The sequence below is a fragment of the Pithys albifrons genome, chromosome 2, assembly GCF_047495875.1.
Source record: "Pithys albifrons albifrons isolate INPA30051 chromosome 2, PitAlb_v1, whole genome shotgun sequence".
Taxonomy (NCBI): Eukaryota; Metazoa; Chordata; class Aves; order Passeriformes; family Thamnophilidae; genus Pithys; species Pithys albifrons.
In genome coordinates this window covers 86,490,191-86,508,609 of record NC_092459.1, presented here as the reverse complement: position 1 = coordinate 86,508,609, position 18,419 = coordinate 86,490,191, and the positions used below count along the sequence as shown (strand labels likewise).

Below are 18,419 nucleotides of genomic sequence, written 5' to 3'. Positions count from 1 at the left end.
GGTGTTTTTACTAGACAGCCTGTTTCATGCTGGCTAATCAGTAAATTAAAAGGGATCTGGAGCTCTAATCTACAGTTTTCTTCATAGCATGTACTTAATTTCTTTCATTGAAATCTGGTTTCAAAGTAAAGTACAAAGTAAAGGAGAGGGTTTTCCACTCTGTGCTTTCTCCATCTAATAAAACTAGCAAAGCTACTTAAAAAGAAAAAAAAAGGTAGTGCTAGCCACATTCAAGTCTAGAAACAGGAATTTCCCCAATACTTAAAGAAAATTAATTAAGAAATCAAGACCAAGGAACATGTAAAAAACCCCTTATTGGACTATTGAGTATTTTTTACAACCCAGATTGCTGTATTCTAAATTAACAACCCCAAATGATGCCTAGTTTACTGTCCTGTTATATCACAAAACTATGTAAAGTGAAAACCAGGCATGTGTTTACATGCATTCCTTAAATATCAGGCTTAGATGTAGGGACAGATTTGTATGAAGTGGCAAGTGCTGGAGGCTCAGTTAGGTAAGAAAAAATCTGCCTAGGTGGAGGTCCAAGTTGCTGACAGACCAAAGTGAAGCATAATGAAGGGGAAGCAATAGAGTGCCTTGGTTCTGTAACTCATTTATGCATTGAGAAGCACTGTGGCATGAACAGAATGAAACACTAAGAAGTTGGATGGATAAATGAAGAATTAACAAGATTAGCTAAGCTTTCTCTGCAGAGCAAGTTCAATCTTGTTTTATAACCTTTTGGGTAAAGTGTGGTATAGTACATTTCACCTCTGCATATACCTTTCTAATTTGTATGCTACAGTATACTAGTGGATCATTTAAAGTCACTTTTAGCAAGTTTAAGTAACTTTTATAATTACCTTATTTAAAAAAACCAACAAAAAAAGAAACACTGATATAATGAAGCAGTTAAAAAAAGTTAGGGAGAACTTCTTTAAGTTCTCCTTTCTCCAAAGACTGTGGAAAATTGACATGATATTATCCTATCTGCTGTATCAGTTGTAGTGTAAAAAGACCATCTTCTTGTGGATTAAATTTTTTTATTGCTGGAAAAAAACCTCTCATGAAGTATGTGAATCCATATTTTAGCAGGATTTTTTCCCCAAGTGGGAATTTTCAAACATTTGTCCTTTGATAGGAACTGTATTTTAAGACTAAACTGTTGATTGAAAAACGCAAAATATGTATTTACTTGCTACAGCAGTTGCACTGCATTTATAAAGTGGTTGGTTATGACAGCAAGGGGAAAACTTGTGCCCTACTATTTGTAGTTGATCTATGTTGGAATGTAAACACAGGGACTGACACTTGTTTTCCAGGGTTTGTTTTTAATTTTTCTATTTCAATTCAAAGATAAGGGAGAAGGAATCCTGTATATTTCTGTTGATCTCCAACTTTTTCAGTAATCTTCATGTATGCTTTTGGTTATGTTTGTTATTTACATCTGTCAGCACCAAACATGAAGCTTGTGAAGCTTTTATTCTTTTAGAAATGGAAGTTAACATTATTCCCCCAATGACTGCTCTCTATTTTTTGCCTTGGTTTAAACTTTGGCCTTGTGGTGGGTGGCTACTAGCCATAACTCCATTGTGCTGTTAGAAACAAACTGCTTTTGCCTTGGATTTTGTTGGTTGAAACAGACTATACACAAGTTCTAGGATTATTAAGAGTCTTGCAGAACCTAACAACTCTTGGTATAGGCCAGCTGAGGACTCACTCCTCTGTGCTGTGTTGATCTGGAATCAGATTCGTGTAGTCAACTGATGTCCTCTTCACTTAATGTGGAATTTATTAATTCCCCCCATCCTTTTCTAATGCAGGTGCTGCTGACTCATATCCTGTACCTCTTGCCCCAACCACCTTCACACTCAACTCCCTGCATAGGTCAGTAAAGGACAGTAAAACTTTCACAGGTTAGCAAGACACAAGGGTGTTGCCTGTCAGACCGAGACAATGTAGTTCACTTGTCTTATTTTTCTTTTTCGAAAAAGGTCACAAACCATTCCCCACAGAAGTGAAGTAGGAAATTCAGGACTCAGCTAAAAGACTTCTTTTTACATTTGGCATGGTTCTTGTACTGACAAACATGAAATTCATGCTGCCAACACAGACAATGCTGAGAGGGAAATGAAAGGTCAGCTATCCTAAGTCCTGCTGGTTCACATAGTCCTGCAGAGACTGTTAAGGGGCTAAGACAGCCTCAAAAGCTTGTTCAGTTGGTCCTGTGTGCTGGCCCTGGTCATGTGCCAGTGTGATTCAGTCAGCTGGGAACTCCTGAGTCCAAGTAAGCAATTAGGATAAGTCTGTCATTACACTAGAGATGGGAGAGAAAAAAAATAGATGACTGGAACCACAACTGTGTGCTTTTCTGGTGACTGAGCTGATTGGTAGGGGAGGATAGTTCCTACCATCCTTCCCTAAGAACTCTTACCTTGAGCAGATTATGTACTAAATGTGCGAGGTGCCAAGTGGCTGGGAGAAATGTGCATGTCCAAATAGAGGGCTGCTGTTTTGTATTCCAGATTCTGTGGGGTTCTATTTTCTAATCCTTAAAGATTTTTTGTTCCCTCTCCAAGAAGCAATACGCTTCCATTTCTCTGTGCACAGACCCATGTACAGCAGCTGTCCTAAAGGTGACATTGGAATAGCTGATCTTTGTGCTGCCTTTGGGAAATCATTTAACTGTGTGTGTATTCTCTTGGCTTTCTGCAACTGCCACGTTGTGTCTCTGACTACCAACAAGAGCATTGTGGCATAGCAAGATTTTCTGAGCAATACTGCATCTGTGTCTGCAATTTAGGTTGTGAAGAGAGGTGAAAGAATATATGAAGGCTTTGAAGAACTCAAACAGGAAATTTTAATAAAAAATTACACGTATACACCTCATATATCTAGACATGAAAAGTAACTGGGGGGACAAAGTTTTTTGCATGTTGGTAAAATCATTAGTTGCATAGTTGGTTTTGCTTTCCCTTTCCTTACTCAAACTCCAAGCTGCCAAGGTATTTCAGGGAGGAAAATGCTTTCTCTGATGGGCAGTACCTTCCATTTATTCGGGACACATCATGGTGGAGAATGAAAGCCAGTGGCCTTCCATATCTGTTTTTTTTTGTTTGTTTGTTTTCTCTTTCTCCCAAGACTGTAACTCAAAACAATCAATTATAAAATTTAGGATTATGTTAAATACATATTTTTTGGTTTAACAATTAGACATACAAACTTATTACACAGATGAGCTATGCCAGCAGTCAGGCAGGATTAATATATTTCTAGTTTGACTGAATCTACTACTTGATCTAGCTATAAAGTACTTATAAACTCAGACTCTGCATGTGTGATAGCTTCTGCTCCTTTTAATATGCAAGTAGATGTCAAAGTGCAATTTGCCAACAGAGAAAGAAATTCTGGGCCATGGCCGCTGGGCTGCCTGTCTGCATAATGACTCTGAGAAGCTCTTCTTTCTATTGAACTGTGACCACCCACTGACATTTCTTCTTCAAAAGGGGTATTGACTGAGAGGGTCTCTCTTCTCTTTATTTACATGTAATCAATCCTGAGACAATATATTATCTAGGTAAGCAGAACTTTGTAATGTATATCTGACCTGGAAGTCTTAACATGTGACTCAAGGTTTTTATTATTGGAGAGATAAGTATTAACAATTAAATATGCTTTGCTTGCATTTAAAATATGATTATTATTATAAACAGCTGACTGGTACTGTAACTTTATAGCTGGAGCCAGAAAACTTGGGTAACTACAAAATCCATATGGAACAAGTAAAAGGGTGTGCAATTTACATGGCATGGATTTTAATTGTTTATGTATTTTTAAATAACTTAGAACTTACTTTAGGCTTTTTGTTCATACAACTGCTTGTACCTATCTGTTTTGCCCTGCTGCTACTGGATTTGGTTAAAATTGAAATCTGCTTAAAGATGAATAGCAGTATATGAGTTTTATCTGACAGTATAAATTTAAACTTTATTACCCTGGACAATTTTATTATGATTGGCTAAGTTGTCAGTATTGTATGTATCCATGATTAGATAACTACTGCCTGGTTTCTCCAAATTGTATAGAAGATTTAGATGTCAATGTGAAAGAGATTGCTGTTGAAGTTTTTGTTCTTTGTAGGAAAGTGTCTAAAGTACTTCATAGATTTGCAATTCTCAGTGGTTTTCTGTGCATTAAATCGATACATTCTTAATAAAAGAACTTGAGAAAGAAGCAAAATTACTCTGTGTTATTTCAGAATGAGAAGTGAGAACAAAGCCTAGGAGTTCTGAAAGGATGCATCAGTTACTGCTTTAATGGATTCTGCTTTTGGATCTTGCAGCCAGCTATGACTGTCCATTACAGGATAATAGTGTTGAGAGTAGAATGAAAACCACTGGTTCTGATTGGAGGCTTAATAGTTCAATTACATCTTCTTTCTTACAGAGAAATGGTATTTCGAAAGAGAATTGTTCATACCACTGGGAGAATCTTAAAACTGCCATTAGACTTCTATTTCAGATCTCCAGGGAATGCTTTGAATAACATGGGAGGCTTTAACCTCTTCAGAAGAAATGTGGCACTGAGCAATATCTGGTTGTTCTTCCTGTATGTAATATAGTGCCTGTGGGGCAGGTTCTGTTGCTCTAGTTTCCATATAGCCTGTTTATTGTCTCATGTTTCCATATAGCCTGTTTATTGTCTCATGTCTCTAGTCTGATGTATCTCTCTATGTGGCTGTAAGTACCCCAAAGTCCTTTTTCTTTCCTATTGCTTATTATTATCAGACCCAGCGATTCCTTACTGAAGTATCAAAGATTGCATTCCTAATATTAAATTATTCCTACTTGTTATGCAAAACCTGTATCACAGCTTTCTCACACTCCTTAACTCTTAGGATAAGATCAGTAATGGTGTGTGACCTATATGGAAGTTTTGAGAATTTTCAGCTCTACTGTTACTCATATAGGGGCATTCAAGTGACATTTCCCCAAAGCATCTGAGAGAAATTCTTCTTCTTTGCTCAGGGTAGAGGGGATTTAACAACTGTTTCTTGTGAATCTGGAGTGAACCTGGTCATCAAAAGGTTGATGAAAAAGTCACCAAACCCAGGACACTCAAGGCTGTATTGGAACAGTGATGGGGTTTGTAGTGGGGAAGTACCCTGCAAATGGAGCATATTGTCTGCTTGATTATGTGGAAATTACATCCCCTTTTCTACTTGTGTTAATGTCATCAGAAGATGTAGTAATTTCATGTGTGTGTTAAATCTCTATCTGTGATTACAAGTCTGTTAAACTTTCAACAGTAACACCAGAGTCTCTAGAACCTTTTTCCCCTGTTTCCTTTGCCAAAATGAGTTATGGGGAGTGAGGGAGAAGAGGGAGTTTGATTCCTGTGAAGCAAAAGTCATTTAACAGAAAATAAAGTCCTGCCTTGATCAGTATGAACTGTCATCAGGTGAGATTTAAGGTTATGTATAAGTTCTGAATTAGTTAACTATTTTCAGCTTTTGCATTTGGGCATACTTCAGAAGATATTTTCTAAATGACATCTTCCAAAGTATTAAGAACCTTCCTTCTCTTCTTTCTCTCCCTCCTGGCCCCCGATTTTCCAACCCACAGACTTTTCGGAGGAAATTTTCTGTAGTTTAAGAAATAAAGCACAGGCAACTTGGGGCATTCTGTATCCTAGTATGTGAAAATAAAGGCATCTCTGACATTGCCTAAAAGATTTGCCAAGCAAAAAAAAACCACCAAAAAAAAACCCCAAAACCAAAACCACAACATGTTTGCTGTTCACTTGTACAGTGTCCACTTACTCTGTTTGTTGAAGCCAAAATATGTAATTATTTGTGTATGGGCAAAAGTTATACTGTTTGGAAAGCAACTACATATTTCCCACTGCACCAAAGCTAACTGAGCATGTTTTGTGACCATCTTTGTTCCTGCAGCTGGGATACGTATAGTGCATTCATGCTTATTGCAGGCATAAAGTAACTTAAAAGACTGGACGGTAGATCATAGATAATTGTGTGCTAATAGCCAATAGCTGTGTGTAAATAGAGATGGGAAGAGAGTGGCAGCTTTGTCTGGAGAATTATCTGTGGTTCTCTTTACAAAGAGTTTGTGCAATTGGAGAGCTGTCCATCTCTACCCCAAAATGTTAGCTGCCTGGGCGTGAAGGGCAGCTGTGTGCTTAGTCCAGCAGCTTCTTCCTCTCAAATCTGGGCCCCCTTCACACCTCCAGACCTCAAATGCTGGCAAGATCTTATACTGAGAAACTGAGCTCATTCGATCAGACTGAGGTGGAGTAATGCAATGAGATAATGGTCCTGTGACAATGGAAAAAGAATTCTCTTTGTCTCTTATGAGATCAGTTGCTCTGTGAGGAAGCAACAACCAAAAAAAAAATCCAAGTGTGCTTATGGAGTGGAAAATGGTTGGAGAACTGGTGTTTGGTATAATATTTAGGCAGTGGAAGAAGTCAAGCAATCTTCTCAGGGATAATAGAGAACAGATTGTCTTTGTCAGGTATTTTGAATGTCATTTGGGATTTTTAGGAAGTTCATCTGCAGACTGTAACAGAAATGAGTGATGTTACTTTAATTGGTCTCTGCTCAGATGAACAGATGTACTGTGATCCATTGTAGCTGCATGAAGTTTGTTTGGTTTCTTTCCCTGGGATTTGTTGGAGGTTTTTTTGGTTGGTTGATTGGTTGGTTGGTTGGTTGGTTGGTTGGTTGGTTGGTTGGTTGGTTGGGGTTTTTTTTTTGTTTTGTTTGTTTGTTATGTTTTTGGAAGATGGGTGGCATTGTGTGTTTACTTGCCTGCTCTCGACCTTCCTGTTTTAGACCTACTTCTCATTTGTACACCACTTTCTTATGATCAATGAGTGCCTTGGTGAGAACTCTATCCTTTCCTATCCAGAGTCTGTAGGCTTTGGAAAGACACTGCATGCAGTTTTGCACACACTTTGAGTTTGCCAGAAGAAATTAAATCTTGTTCTGTACCTTCATTCACTTTCAATGCTTCTCCTTTTACCTCCTGCAACAGCTTGTGTGTGCATTTTTAATTACATTGTTTGCATCTTGTATCTGCACAATACATTCATTTGAGGGCATTTTTCTTACAGTAGGAGGGTGGGGATATGTAATAAGTCTCAAGAATAATTAAAACCTGTGTTAACTTGTGTGTGTTTTCAGTAGTGATTGAACTTTGTGTTGAGTCTCTGCTGGGTCCAAGATCAGATCTTAATCCAGTAGAAAGGAAGGAAGAGGAGAGAGGGAAGGAAGAACTGGTTATAGTTATATCTGTAAGTTCTTGCCCGTTTAAGATAAATGTCACCTTGCCTGCTAATTTTATTTTTTAAAAAGAGTATATTGCCTCAAATTTTTTAGGTATTTAGCTCAAGATAGTTTTTGTGTTCAACACTTACTGAGAGAGAAACAGAGAAAATGTGAAAACGTTATGAATCAACATTTGAGAGGTATCATCACCTCTCTCGCATATGGATGTAGCCTGAGAGTTTGTTTAGTATTTACACTGAAGGGAAAAAAGCAGAGTAATCTGGGAAGGCTTTAACTGCATCATAATGTGACAGAGCAGAGATTTAAATAACTAAAGATTTCCAGGAGAGAATATAGTAAATTGTTTGTTTCCTTTTACTTCAAGGAGGTAGAAATGCATGCCAAAATTGTCAAGATGCATAGTTTTGATCTGAAACTTTCACTTACTGCACTAAATACTAATTAGGTTTTTTTGTCAATGCATTTTCTGCAGTCTAGTTATGAAAAAGCAGTGGAAGGTAGTTTTTCCAAGTCTCTTCCTACAAAAGGTGAATTCTTGAGCACCTGAAGACCCAAATAGCTGTTAAAAATTGACTTGCAGAATCTGTGGAAATGCTAATGACCTCACTTCCCTGAAACATTGGTAACAAGTGCTTTGCATTCTTCATGACATATTAGATTTAAACCTGAGAGGAGAAAAGGGCCTAATTCAAGGACAGTACTTGGAATCCTGTTGCATGAAATGCTTTGAGGGAGGGTTAATTTCTCTGTCTTTGAAAAGTACAGTTTTACTGTTGACTTGCAGATGGTTTGACTTTGCCAGAGACAGCAGGTGAATTAACAAGAATAGCAGTGACTTCGCCAAGGATTCTGTGACATCCTGCTCATACCCAAGTCAAACTGAGGCATGTAACAGTGTTTTGAAATGAATAGCAGTTCTGAAGACATCCCTAATATTAAACCAAATTTAAGATCTGCACTGGAGGTTAAATGCTAGTTCAGTCTGGAGGAGTACATTTGGTCCCTGGAAGAGATCCATTTGGTTTAAACTGGTGAATCAAGTAAAAGTTTATCTAAAACCCTCTACTTAAATGTCAGAGCACCTGTGTTACTTTTTCTTATGTGAAGCAAGCTTTTAGCTCTCGTGAAATTAGTGTTAGTGAATATACTAGGCTAGCCTTCACAAAAAAACTTGAATATTTTGAAGGTATGAACAAAGGGTGAAAACCTGAGAGGGACAAACACATTTCTTTTTTATGCTGCCAGGACTTTTCAAGGTTGACTGTAAACTATTTCCTTACAGATTGTGTCAGATGCTGCTGGACAGGGGGTTGCCATCACTGGCAACAATACTTTCAACAACTGGAATTGGCCTAACGCTGTGATCTTTGCTGCTACTGTAATCACTACAATCGGTAAGTGTTTACTATGCCAACTTTCCTCACTGGAGTTTTCTGTAGACTCTAGTGTTTTTGTACTCTTCCATTTCTCTGTCAGGCTAGCCACTGAATGAAGTCCCAATGACTGGAGTTGTTTAGGGTATGTGTTCATCTGCAGAATCATAGAGGAAAGAACGAGGTTTTTGGCACTCTCTCCATGGGTATGCAGAAGAGAAAAGTGTACCTTTTTAATAGGTAGTGGATTTAAAGTGCTGTTAGGGATGACTCGTGTCATTCAAGTTTCATTGATTCATACACCTAAATTTCCAAATCATAAAATCCCACAACACAAATGTAACAAAACATTCCATTAAACTAATGCCTAAAGCAAGCGCATATGAGGTTTTTGAATAGATGTCCTGTTACACACATGCATTCTCTTAAGCTACTGAATTATCAGTGTTCCTGGCTTGCAGAACAATCAGTCTTTTATCAGTCTCTTAAAAGAAGGTGAAGCAGAACAATTGTTTAAATATCACTACTGATTTGTGCTTGCAAAACCCTCTGCATTGAAAGACTTCTTCTTCCTGTCATATACAGATTTTCATAACTCAGCATCATCTATCTTTTGCTCATACAGGAAAATCTTTGCTACATGATATTGTTACATGCTTGCTTACACCTACAATGCAAAAAAACCCCAAACAAACCCAACCCAAAAACCAGACAAGGCTGGATGTATACAGAAATAGAAGCCTTACTGTTTAACTACATGCAGTACTGTGGTTTTCTTAATTATTTGAAACTCACAACACCCAGCGTATATTATAACTTAAGACAAAACATTGAACTCAATAACACACCTAAATAAGAAAGCCCTGGCTGAAGTTCAGAAAACAGGCTGCTGATTTTAGAGCCTGAGCCTGTAATGCCCTATTGAGTTCTATGACCAGCAAAGAACTAAATTCAGTTGAAACACATTCCACTTCCTTGCCTTGCGCTTAACTCACAAGCTCTTACCTTGCAAAGGTACGAGGGCACAGGTTAAATCCATGTAGTGGATCTTTCATGTGGAAGCTGGCTTCAGGATGAATTTTGAATAATTTTTTCTATAAAATTGAGTCAATCAAGTTTTTAACAGTGCAGCTTAAGGCTGGGGATCATATTAGAAGTTTTAAGATGAGCTGCATTGCATATTTATTCCATCTTGTCAAGAAAAAGATGCACAAAATCTGGGAAACACTTAAAGTGCAGTAACCCTCTTGGCTTGCACTAATGGAATACATGTTTGCTAGAGTAGAACTGGAAGGGATCCAGATTCAGAAGATCAGCAGCTGGAGTAGACTAAAGCTCTTATAGGTGAAGTAAGGAGTATCTGATACAAGAGGAGCCCAAACAATGTTGTTCAGTGCAAAGGTAGAATTGCCTTGAATTCACTTCAACGAGAACAAACGGAGCACATTCTTATCTCTTTTAGGTTATGGAAATGTTTCTCCAAAGACACCCTCTGGGCGTCTCTTCTGCATATTTTATGGGCTTTTTGGAGTTCCTCTCTGCTTGACGTGGATCAGTGCTCTAGGGAAGTTCTTTGGAGGACGTGCCAAGAGGCTGGGCCAGTTTCTGACGAAAAGAGGAGTCAGCCTGGTAAGGCTCTTACTTGTTTACCCTTGAACTGTGTATTTTTTGATGCATGAATTAAGTTTACATTTCTGAAGTTACCTGCTCATCTTGTAAATGAACACTTGCAGAAATATGAATTTTCCCAAATGGTGTTGAATAGAAACAACCAAAAGGAGGGTTGGGTTTGCTGTGTTAGTTGTGCAAGAAGTTTTAGCAAATGAGATCTCATAGAAACTTTTAGAATCAAATCTATCTCCTTACATTAGAAACCTTTAGGACAAAGGTAGGTGAGGCTTCATTTCACAGACATTTCACTCAAGCCCCTCAGGCACAAAAATAAGCTGTCCTGCTTTGTTCCCACCTGCCTGTATGCTGGCATGAGTACTTCCTGCTATGCAATGAACCAACTGGAAAATAACAGTTTTGTTCTGAATTACTGGCTTGTGGTTTTTTGTTTGTGGCATTTTGTTGGTTTTTTGGTGGTGGTTTGTGTTCTTTTTTTTATTCTTCTCCCTCCACCTCCCCCACTCCTAAGGAGTTCCCAGTTCCAACTCTGCACAGAGATGGGAGGCAATGCCGGGCCATAGTGCCTGGAGGACTGTGCAGCTGGTTTGGGTCCTGGTTTCAGAAACAGAGCAAGTATTTTCTTGGTTTAGCACCTGAGAGGCAAGTACCACAAATAATAGTGAAATGCATGTGCATGTGCAGGTTTGTACAGAGGCTGCATGAGTGGCAAAAGGAAGGAGGCAGGAATAGGAGAGAAGCGTCTTAAAACACTTCAGGTCTTTTATATACAAATGAATGAAAGGAAGGTTAGAGGTACCAACTGCTTTATAGACTACAGTGCTATGTCCATATCCCATGCCTATTTATAAAATATCAGGGACTCCTTAAACTTTTTGAGAGTGTGAAAGAAAGCTACGAGGAAATAATTCCTTTTGAGCAAGTAATTGTAGGAATAGGTAGTTCTGTCTAAAGGGAAAAAAAAAAGTATATTTACTTCCGTCAATTTTAGTGACTTTTAGTTATGGTAGCTAAATTGTTAGCACAAAAATCTGTAATGTCTGGTACTGTCAGATAATTCTTTGTGCCATGGATGGGAAAAGAAAATTCTGAGATCTTTCCCTGACTTTTTTTCTCTTTTTTCTTTACAGAGGAAAGCACAAATCACATGCACAGCTATTTTCATTGTTTGGGGTGTCTTGGTCCATCTGGTTATTCCTCCCTTTGTTTTTATGGTGACTGAAGGATGGAATTACATTGAAGGTCTCTACTTCTCATTCATTACTATCACCACCATAGGATTTGGAGATTTTGTTGCTGGTCAGTAATTGTATTTTATGTATCATTTCATTGCATGCATAATGTGGCAATTCTGTGTTTCCAAACTCTAATTTGAAAAGATGTTTTCTAAGCTTTTCCAAAACATTTTACTGAATAGAACATTCAGTTAAAGTTGGATACTGATTCAGTGGGCTAGATCTGTCTCTCTGGTCTTGGTATAGATACCTAAGGCCTTTACTGGGCTAAGTCTGCAGCCAAGTTCTAGAGCATAAGTCTTTCAGGTGCCCCAGGTCTTTATGTCAGTCAAAGAGCTATCCTATCCACCATGATATTTATGCACCTTTGGATAGGATCCAGTATACTAAGCAGGATGGGTAGGTACTGGGCAGTGCTTTCTGCAGCTGTCCAGAACTAGTCAATGGGAAATGCTGAGCATACTCATGTCTCCCTCCTAAACCTTTTCCTTCTCTATAATCCCCTGCCTTGTCCAGGGCTTTAGAGGTGGTCCTTGTAAGTGGAATTCTTAATCTTTTTCTCAAGGAAGGTAGATATACCTCAATGGCAGGGAGAACATTTGTAATTTTCAACAAGGAAAACATTTAATTTTATAGTTTATAAGGAGAGGATAAGTATGCAACCATTTTTTTGTTGTTGTTGTTAGTCCAGTGGCCCAAATATATGTGGCCAAGGAAAGTGGAAGACATAGGATCAACTTTTTCTTTCAGAAGACTTTCAGATCCTGACTTGCTACCTCTCAGAGAAATGTTGAAACAATTACACTCTCAGTGTGGAATGAGTAACTCTCAGGCTCACAACTTCAAAGATTTATGAGCTGTGAGTCTTCTTTTGGTAATGTTTTTGTTTTTACTTCCTTGTAGGTGTAAATCCAGATGCAAACTATCATGCCCTCTACAGATATTTTGTGGAGTTATGGATCTATCTGGGACTTGCTTGGCTTTCACTCTTTGTTAACTGGAAGGTCAGTATGTTTGTGGAAGTTCACAAAGCAATCAAGAAGCGGAGGAAAAAAAGAAAAGAGTCATTTGACAACCATCCTCGGTCTAAAAAACCCCTTCAAATGGGTACCTCAAAGGACGTAAACATTTTCAGCTTTCTTTCAAAGAAGGAAGAGACCTACAATGATCTTATAAAGCAAATTGGGAAGAAGGCCCTGAAAACAAGCAATGACAAAATGATCATAGTAGAAAATGCCAAACAAATGAATGCCAGTATAGATGTTCAGGTGACTTACACAAAGACAGAGTCATTTGAATATGATGAGGCTTCCCTGGACATTCAAAATGGTCATGTACTGAGATCCCTGCATGATAAACGTATTGGAGACAGCCCTCTAGAAGGAACCATGTTTGTAAACCAGCTGGACAGGATTAGTGAAGAAGAAGGTGAAGTGTGGGATTCCAGAGACTATCGACCCTTAATATTTGAGAATGCCAATATAACATTTGTAAATGAAGATGATGATGAAGAGGAAGATATCTCAGATGATGAGGAAACGTCAAAATCCTCCATGGATGATAATCTTGCGGAGGAGTCTGAAACTGCAAAAAAACTGGTAAAATTCCCATCCTCTGATGAATCTACCTTTACCAATAATGAGCTAGAACTTTCTGTGCCTTATGAACAACTGATGAATGAATATAATACAGTAAGCAATGTGAAGGCTGCCACGTGAGGCATGCTTGACAAAGGTTTTCTGAAAGTGGTCCATGCATTATGAACATAGAGCAAGGAGAAAAGTATGTTTTGTCAGCTTCTCCTGACAAAAGCAAGTCCTAGACTAAGAAACTCCAGTCTCCTTTTCCTGATAAATTGGCTTCTTAGCCCATCAACTTTGCTTTTTTTAAAAACTTATAAAATAACAGTTGAATCTGGAGTCCCACTCCTTCTTGGGATTTTATGGTTCTTGAACAAAGTAGAAAAAAGTAGACTAGTTAATACACTGGACCTGCTCTGAGTTCATGCATTTCATTGAGGAATTAGATTGAGAGTGTAAATATACAGTGGCAAAGAGACTGTTTTGGGCATCAAATGAGTCCAGTTACTCCATTAGCGTTTCACCTCTGAAAACATGGGTTTGAATCCTGCTTTGATCACAAATGAAATAAAGAGGGTTACCTGGCCATATTTAATGAGAAACTTTAGATGGGCTAGCAGGACACACAGATCTGAGCTGAGGTGTGCTGGCAGACTGCAAAGAAAGCTTCTGAAACATCTGTCTAGAATATGTTAGTGCTTGGCAAAGTATAGTGAATTCTAATTTCATAATTAAAATACTAAAATTAAAAATTCCAGAGGAATGGATTGAGAAGGAAGATTCTAACAAGGAAGAATCATCTGGGATGAAGCTCACTAATTGTGCTACTAAACTACACATCAGCCCCAGAACTGTTAGAGTTAAGTGACTGGAAGATTTATTGATCCAAGCATGTATGAGCAGAAGCAGGATGCAACAAACTTGTTTAATGTTGAAAGTGTCCTTTCGTTGTCTATTTCCTAAACGAAATACTTGAATGAACCTTATACATTATCTGTGTACAGGTGAATTTTGATACTGTTCTTGGGAAGCAATCACCTTGGGAGGCACAGATATTTTCCAAATGCCCTAATGCCTGTCAGAAGGACTTGTAGCAGTGCTGCTGATCTGTGCAGTGTGTTAGTCAGTATTGTAGTTTGATGTTCCTCCCTGCCTTGGTACTTCAGACTAGACTTGAACGGGAGATGATTTTTGAAACAGTTGATTACACTTCACATTTTGGGTTTGTTTTTCTTTTTTTTTCTTTTTTTTTTTTAAGAGTTTGACCTATGTGCATGTACAATGGTTATTCTATTCCAGTTCAAGGAAGGTTGGCCAATATCAAACCTTGGGCAACTTGAGATGTGATCAAGTGACTTCAGGCCATAAGGCACTTTTTTAAACAGGAACTTTGGCTCTAAGCTTCTGAAAGTATTGTCTTTTGACTTGGAGATGGGCTATTCATTAGAAGGAAGTATGTATGTTCATAGACTTTATGCCCAAATTGTTTTGGCTTCAAAAAAGATTTTACCATGGTTTTTTTTTTTTTTTTCTTTTTCCATATCTGTGCATTAACCCTGACAACTCTTTCAAATGAGGCTGTTGATTACATGTTGGCAAAATGTAGTGACTTCAGTTATATCCAACATACTTGGAACAAAAAATAGCCAAGACCTTTCAACCCTAACATGTCAAGTTCTGCTGTTCTGTTTAGTTTTAGAGTATTTAAGTCATTCCAATATGTCCAAAATTTTCCAAAGTTCAGCGAACAGTTAAAAGTTGTCTCATTCTCATTTTCAGTGTAATGCTGGCAGACTCACCAGCTCTGTAAGAACAGCTTATGGAATCTTGCAATGCTAATCTTGAATTATTAGCTATTTCTAAAGACTACAAATGTTGGCTGCAGCTGTCCTCTTCCATGGTAGAAGAAGGATATGTGGGAAACTGGCACTCTGGTTGGATAGAGTTTTGATGGGAAGTTTTTAAGGCATCTACTGGGAAACAAGGGACTGTCATTACTAGTCTTTTTTTTTTCCTAAAATTTTCCATATATATGACATTTTTCAAATAGAAAGTGAACACAAGGCTAGGGACAGCTGTGTTATTCTACAAAAGCGTGTAATGAACAAAATTGGATTTGGAGTTAATCTGTAATTTATGATGGTGTTGCTGAAGAGAGATTCTCATTTGAAATTAAGTTTTGTTATATTAATGCAACTTGGATCAGGAGGGGTTGTGTGAATTTGACTTGTATCTGACAGAAAAGAGGGAGAAGCCATATCAAGAAGATTCTTATTTATCTCTGAAAAGTTACCTTCATCCCCACTGTTTTAAAATGACTCCAAGCCCTCTGAGCATTTGTATATATCTGGAGGGTTGTGGTTGACAGCTATACCTTGTAACTGTAAGAAATGGTAGGTGAGGCTACGTGCACGATGCACAGGATGCTTGTGAAGCAAGTCCAACCTTCTCTTTTTTATATTTTTTTTAAAAAGTGCATGTTAACTTAAAAGAAAATGAGAAAACACTCCATATAACTTTTGTTGTCCTCCAACTTGTCTTCCACTATTGATGGAAAGATCAAAGTTCGAATAACAGTTGAAAGCTACAGGACAATGAGGAGAGAAAAGACTTGCTGAAAGTGCGTGAATGGAAAAGCATAGTCCAATCTTCACTAAAAAAAAAAGAAAAAGAAAAAGAAAAAATTCTCTCTAATACAGAAATAATACAACCCAGACACTTGGCTAGGCTGCTTTGATTGGAAGGGGATGTTGCACACTGGAACCCAGACGCTGCTCTCCATAGCAAAGTGCACTTGTACACCAGAGCTGAGAATAGATGGGATCTGTTTCATATTATCAAGTCGATGTGGCTCTCTGGCCTTTCCCAGTGCAGTCAGCACAGACTATAAGTCTGCATAATAAGTATCCTGGGATTTAAAGTAATAGTTTAAATTTATTAAAACAAAGTACAATATTCCCAGTTTTTTGGGGAAACATGATCACACCTCACAAAACTGTTCTCAAGACATCCCACCATGTGCCTTAATGTAATCTTAACACTGGGAAAAAAATTCCTTTTTTTACACAGGGGCCAGCACGACTGGTCTCATTAAGCCCTAGTTGTTTCAGTGTTTTGGAGGGGCTTGGCTGGCAGATAGCTGTCATTCTGGCTCTCTCCAAAAAGTTGAACCATTCCCAGGGTTTTTAAGATGATGGTGCCATGTCAGACCTGCCGAAGTGCTAAGCAAGACAGCTTTTTGCCTGCTTGTCTTCCACGTCTTGAGAAAAAGCAGCTGCCTGGGGGATATAAATTATTGTCCTTCTGCCTTCAAATTCACATGTAGTGACTTAAAGGAGCGTCTATGCTGGATTTCAATCTATTCAGCCCCAAAAGTGCCGCCGAGTGAATTCCCCAGTGCTACTTGGTTGTGTCTTGTAATTATTCAAATTTTTGAGTCAATCTGGAAGCATTTTCTTCGGATGGCAATTAAGATTTCATTTGGCTAACTAATAATGTTAATGCTTTTCTTGATGCTGTGGAATTGGTTTTATAGATAAGACAGATCTCTTCCTGGAAAGAGAGGAAAGAGGGATTTTAAAAAAAAAAAAAAGGAAAAAAGCTTAAAAGCACATATAAGGAAGGCATGGAATGGCAGTGGAAACTCTTCTTTCTACCTATTGCCTACAAGTATATTGTATTTCCAATTACATCATGTGAAGGATGGGTCCACTTACTACTCTTACTAAGATGAGCCAGTACTTTTAATTTTTTTTTTCCAGAAATTAAAAAATCCTGAAATGTGACAACAGAAACCTATTTCTATGAAAGACCTTTTAAGTGCTATAGATTATGTGACCCTACCCTTCATGGCATCATTGTGACACTTCTTGGTTTTGTATTGTACTATTGACGCCTATTTTTACCAGAAGGGCATCATTTTCAGATATCTGTCTCTCATCAGGCAGTCTAACACATCTGATACACTGGTACGAAATCACTGAGGAAATACAAAATCAGTGTTAAATTTTTCTAAACTAATGATTTGTGAGTCTGTTGCTGGCAATGGATATCACAAAGCATGCAGAAAGAAAACCAGACTGATAACAGATCCATGGTGAAACATTTGTATATCTTGATTTTATTTTTCCTCCAGTTGATCTGGGAGAGTGTGTAGAGACAGACAAGCACCATTGATGAGGAAAGCAAAAAGCAATATACAAGTCTGTTGACCTAAACAAATGAACTCTGTTGTAGACTTGTAATTTTTGTGCCTCATGGGATTCATTCCATTTGTGATGGACTTAACTTTTTGTCTTTCATATGGCTTTTGACATTTGTACATTTCTGACTCTTATCACTCCGTAACATGCCTGTCTGTCTGTTATTTGTTGCTGATTGTCACTGGAATCACACTGTATGTAAATATTTGCTAAGTCTTTGTAAAATGTAATTTATTTTAATATTTTGCAATAAAAATTTTACAATTTATCCTCTGTGTCATGAGAAAAATGGTACTCGAGATTTCTTTTTACAATTACCTACACTTGTAACACACCTCATAGATGAGACTGGTCCTGGTCCAAAGAGCTGAAAGGTAAGGAGCCAAAAAAGCAAGTAGTTTTATGCAAACAGATGTCTGAACTTGTATGGGGTATTGATGACTTCAGTTAAACGGCATCTGGTCTTCAATTAGATACAGCACAGCAAAGTATTATTTGATGTGGGTTTTGGACAGCTATTGAAAGATAAATTGAGGTTTATTTTAGGGGCTGTGTTTTATCAGGGGTCTGCTTTTAAAGAAGACGTACTGAGATGGGAAGTGTTAGAATTAATTAGTATTGTGATAAAATAAAATAATAAAATAAAATAATAAAATAAAATAATAAAATAAAATGGACCTTTATGACTGGTCTGTGAATTTCATACCAGAACTATTAAAATATCTGAGTAGCTGTTTATGAATTTTCACAAGATTTCTAGTAGCAGTGCTCACCATTTTGCAGGCTAGAAGTATGTGCAGTCCTTCAACTCCAGCAGTTTCCTTAAAAAAACATTGGAAAATAGCTAACTACCTGCCTTAATGGGCAGAAAATGTGACTTTGTGATAGACATGATAGAAATAGAGCCATCTGAAGAAACTGGGACAACCTCAGCCTAAGGAGGAAAAGAACCTTATATTTTCGGCAATGGAGTGCAATTGCTGAGGCATGAGCTAGGAAAGTGAGGAGAGCTGTGGGCACAGAAGGGAAGGGTGAATGCTGTGAAGATTTGGGTAAGTGTGGTCGAGCTCTAGACTCCTCCAGCCCTA

The 18,419-nt window shown here is 37.9% G+C and overlaps 1 protein-coding gene across 2 annotated transcripts in view; it reads left to right on the top strand.

Moving 5' to 3' along the window:
- Nucleotides 1-17,895, top strand: part of KCNK5 (potassium two pore domain channel subfamily K member 5) — a 35,173-nt gene extending 17,278 nt beyond the window's left edge. Inside the window, exons 2-6 of one of the 2 annotated variants that reach the window (XM_071576767.1) lie at nt 8,595-8,706; nt 10,148-10,314; nt 11,445-11,613; nt 12,453-13,147; nt 13,888-17,894. In XM_071576767.1, the coding sequence (XP_071432868.1) occupies nt 8,595-8,706; nt 10,148-10,314; nt 11,445-11,613; nt 12,453-13,147; nt 13,888-13,938 (1,194 nt within the window). In that variant the 3' untranslated portion in view covers nt 13,939-17,894. Of the gene's footprint in view, nt 1-8,594; nt 8,707-10,147; nt 10,315-11,444; nt 11,614-12,452 lie in introns of both variants that reach the window. The other variant, XM_071576759.1, reaches the window with a different exon arrangement.
- The last annotated feature ends 524 nt before the right edge of the window (nt 17,896-18,419 follow it).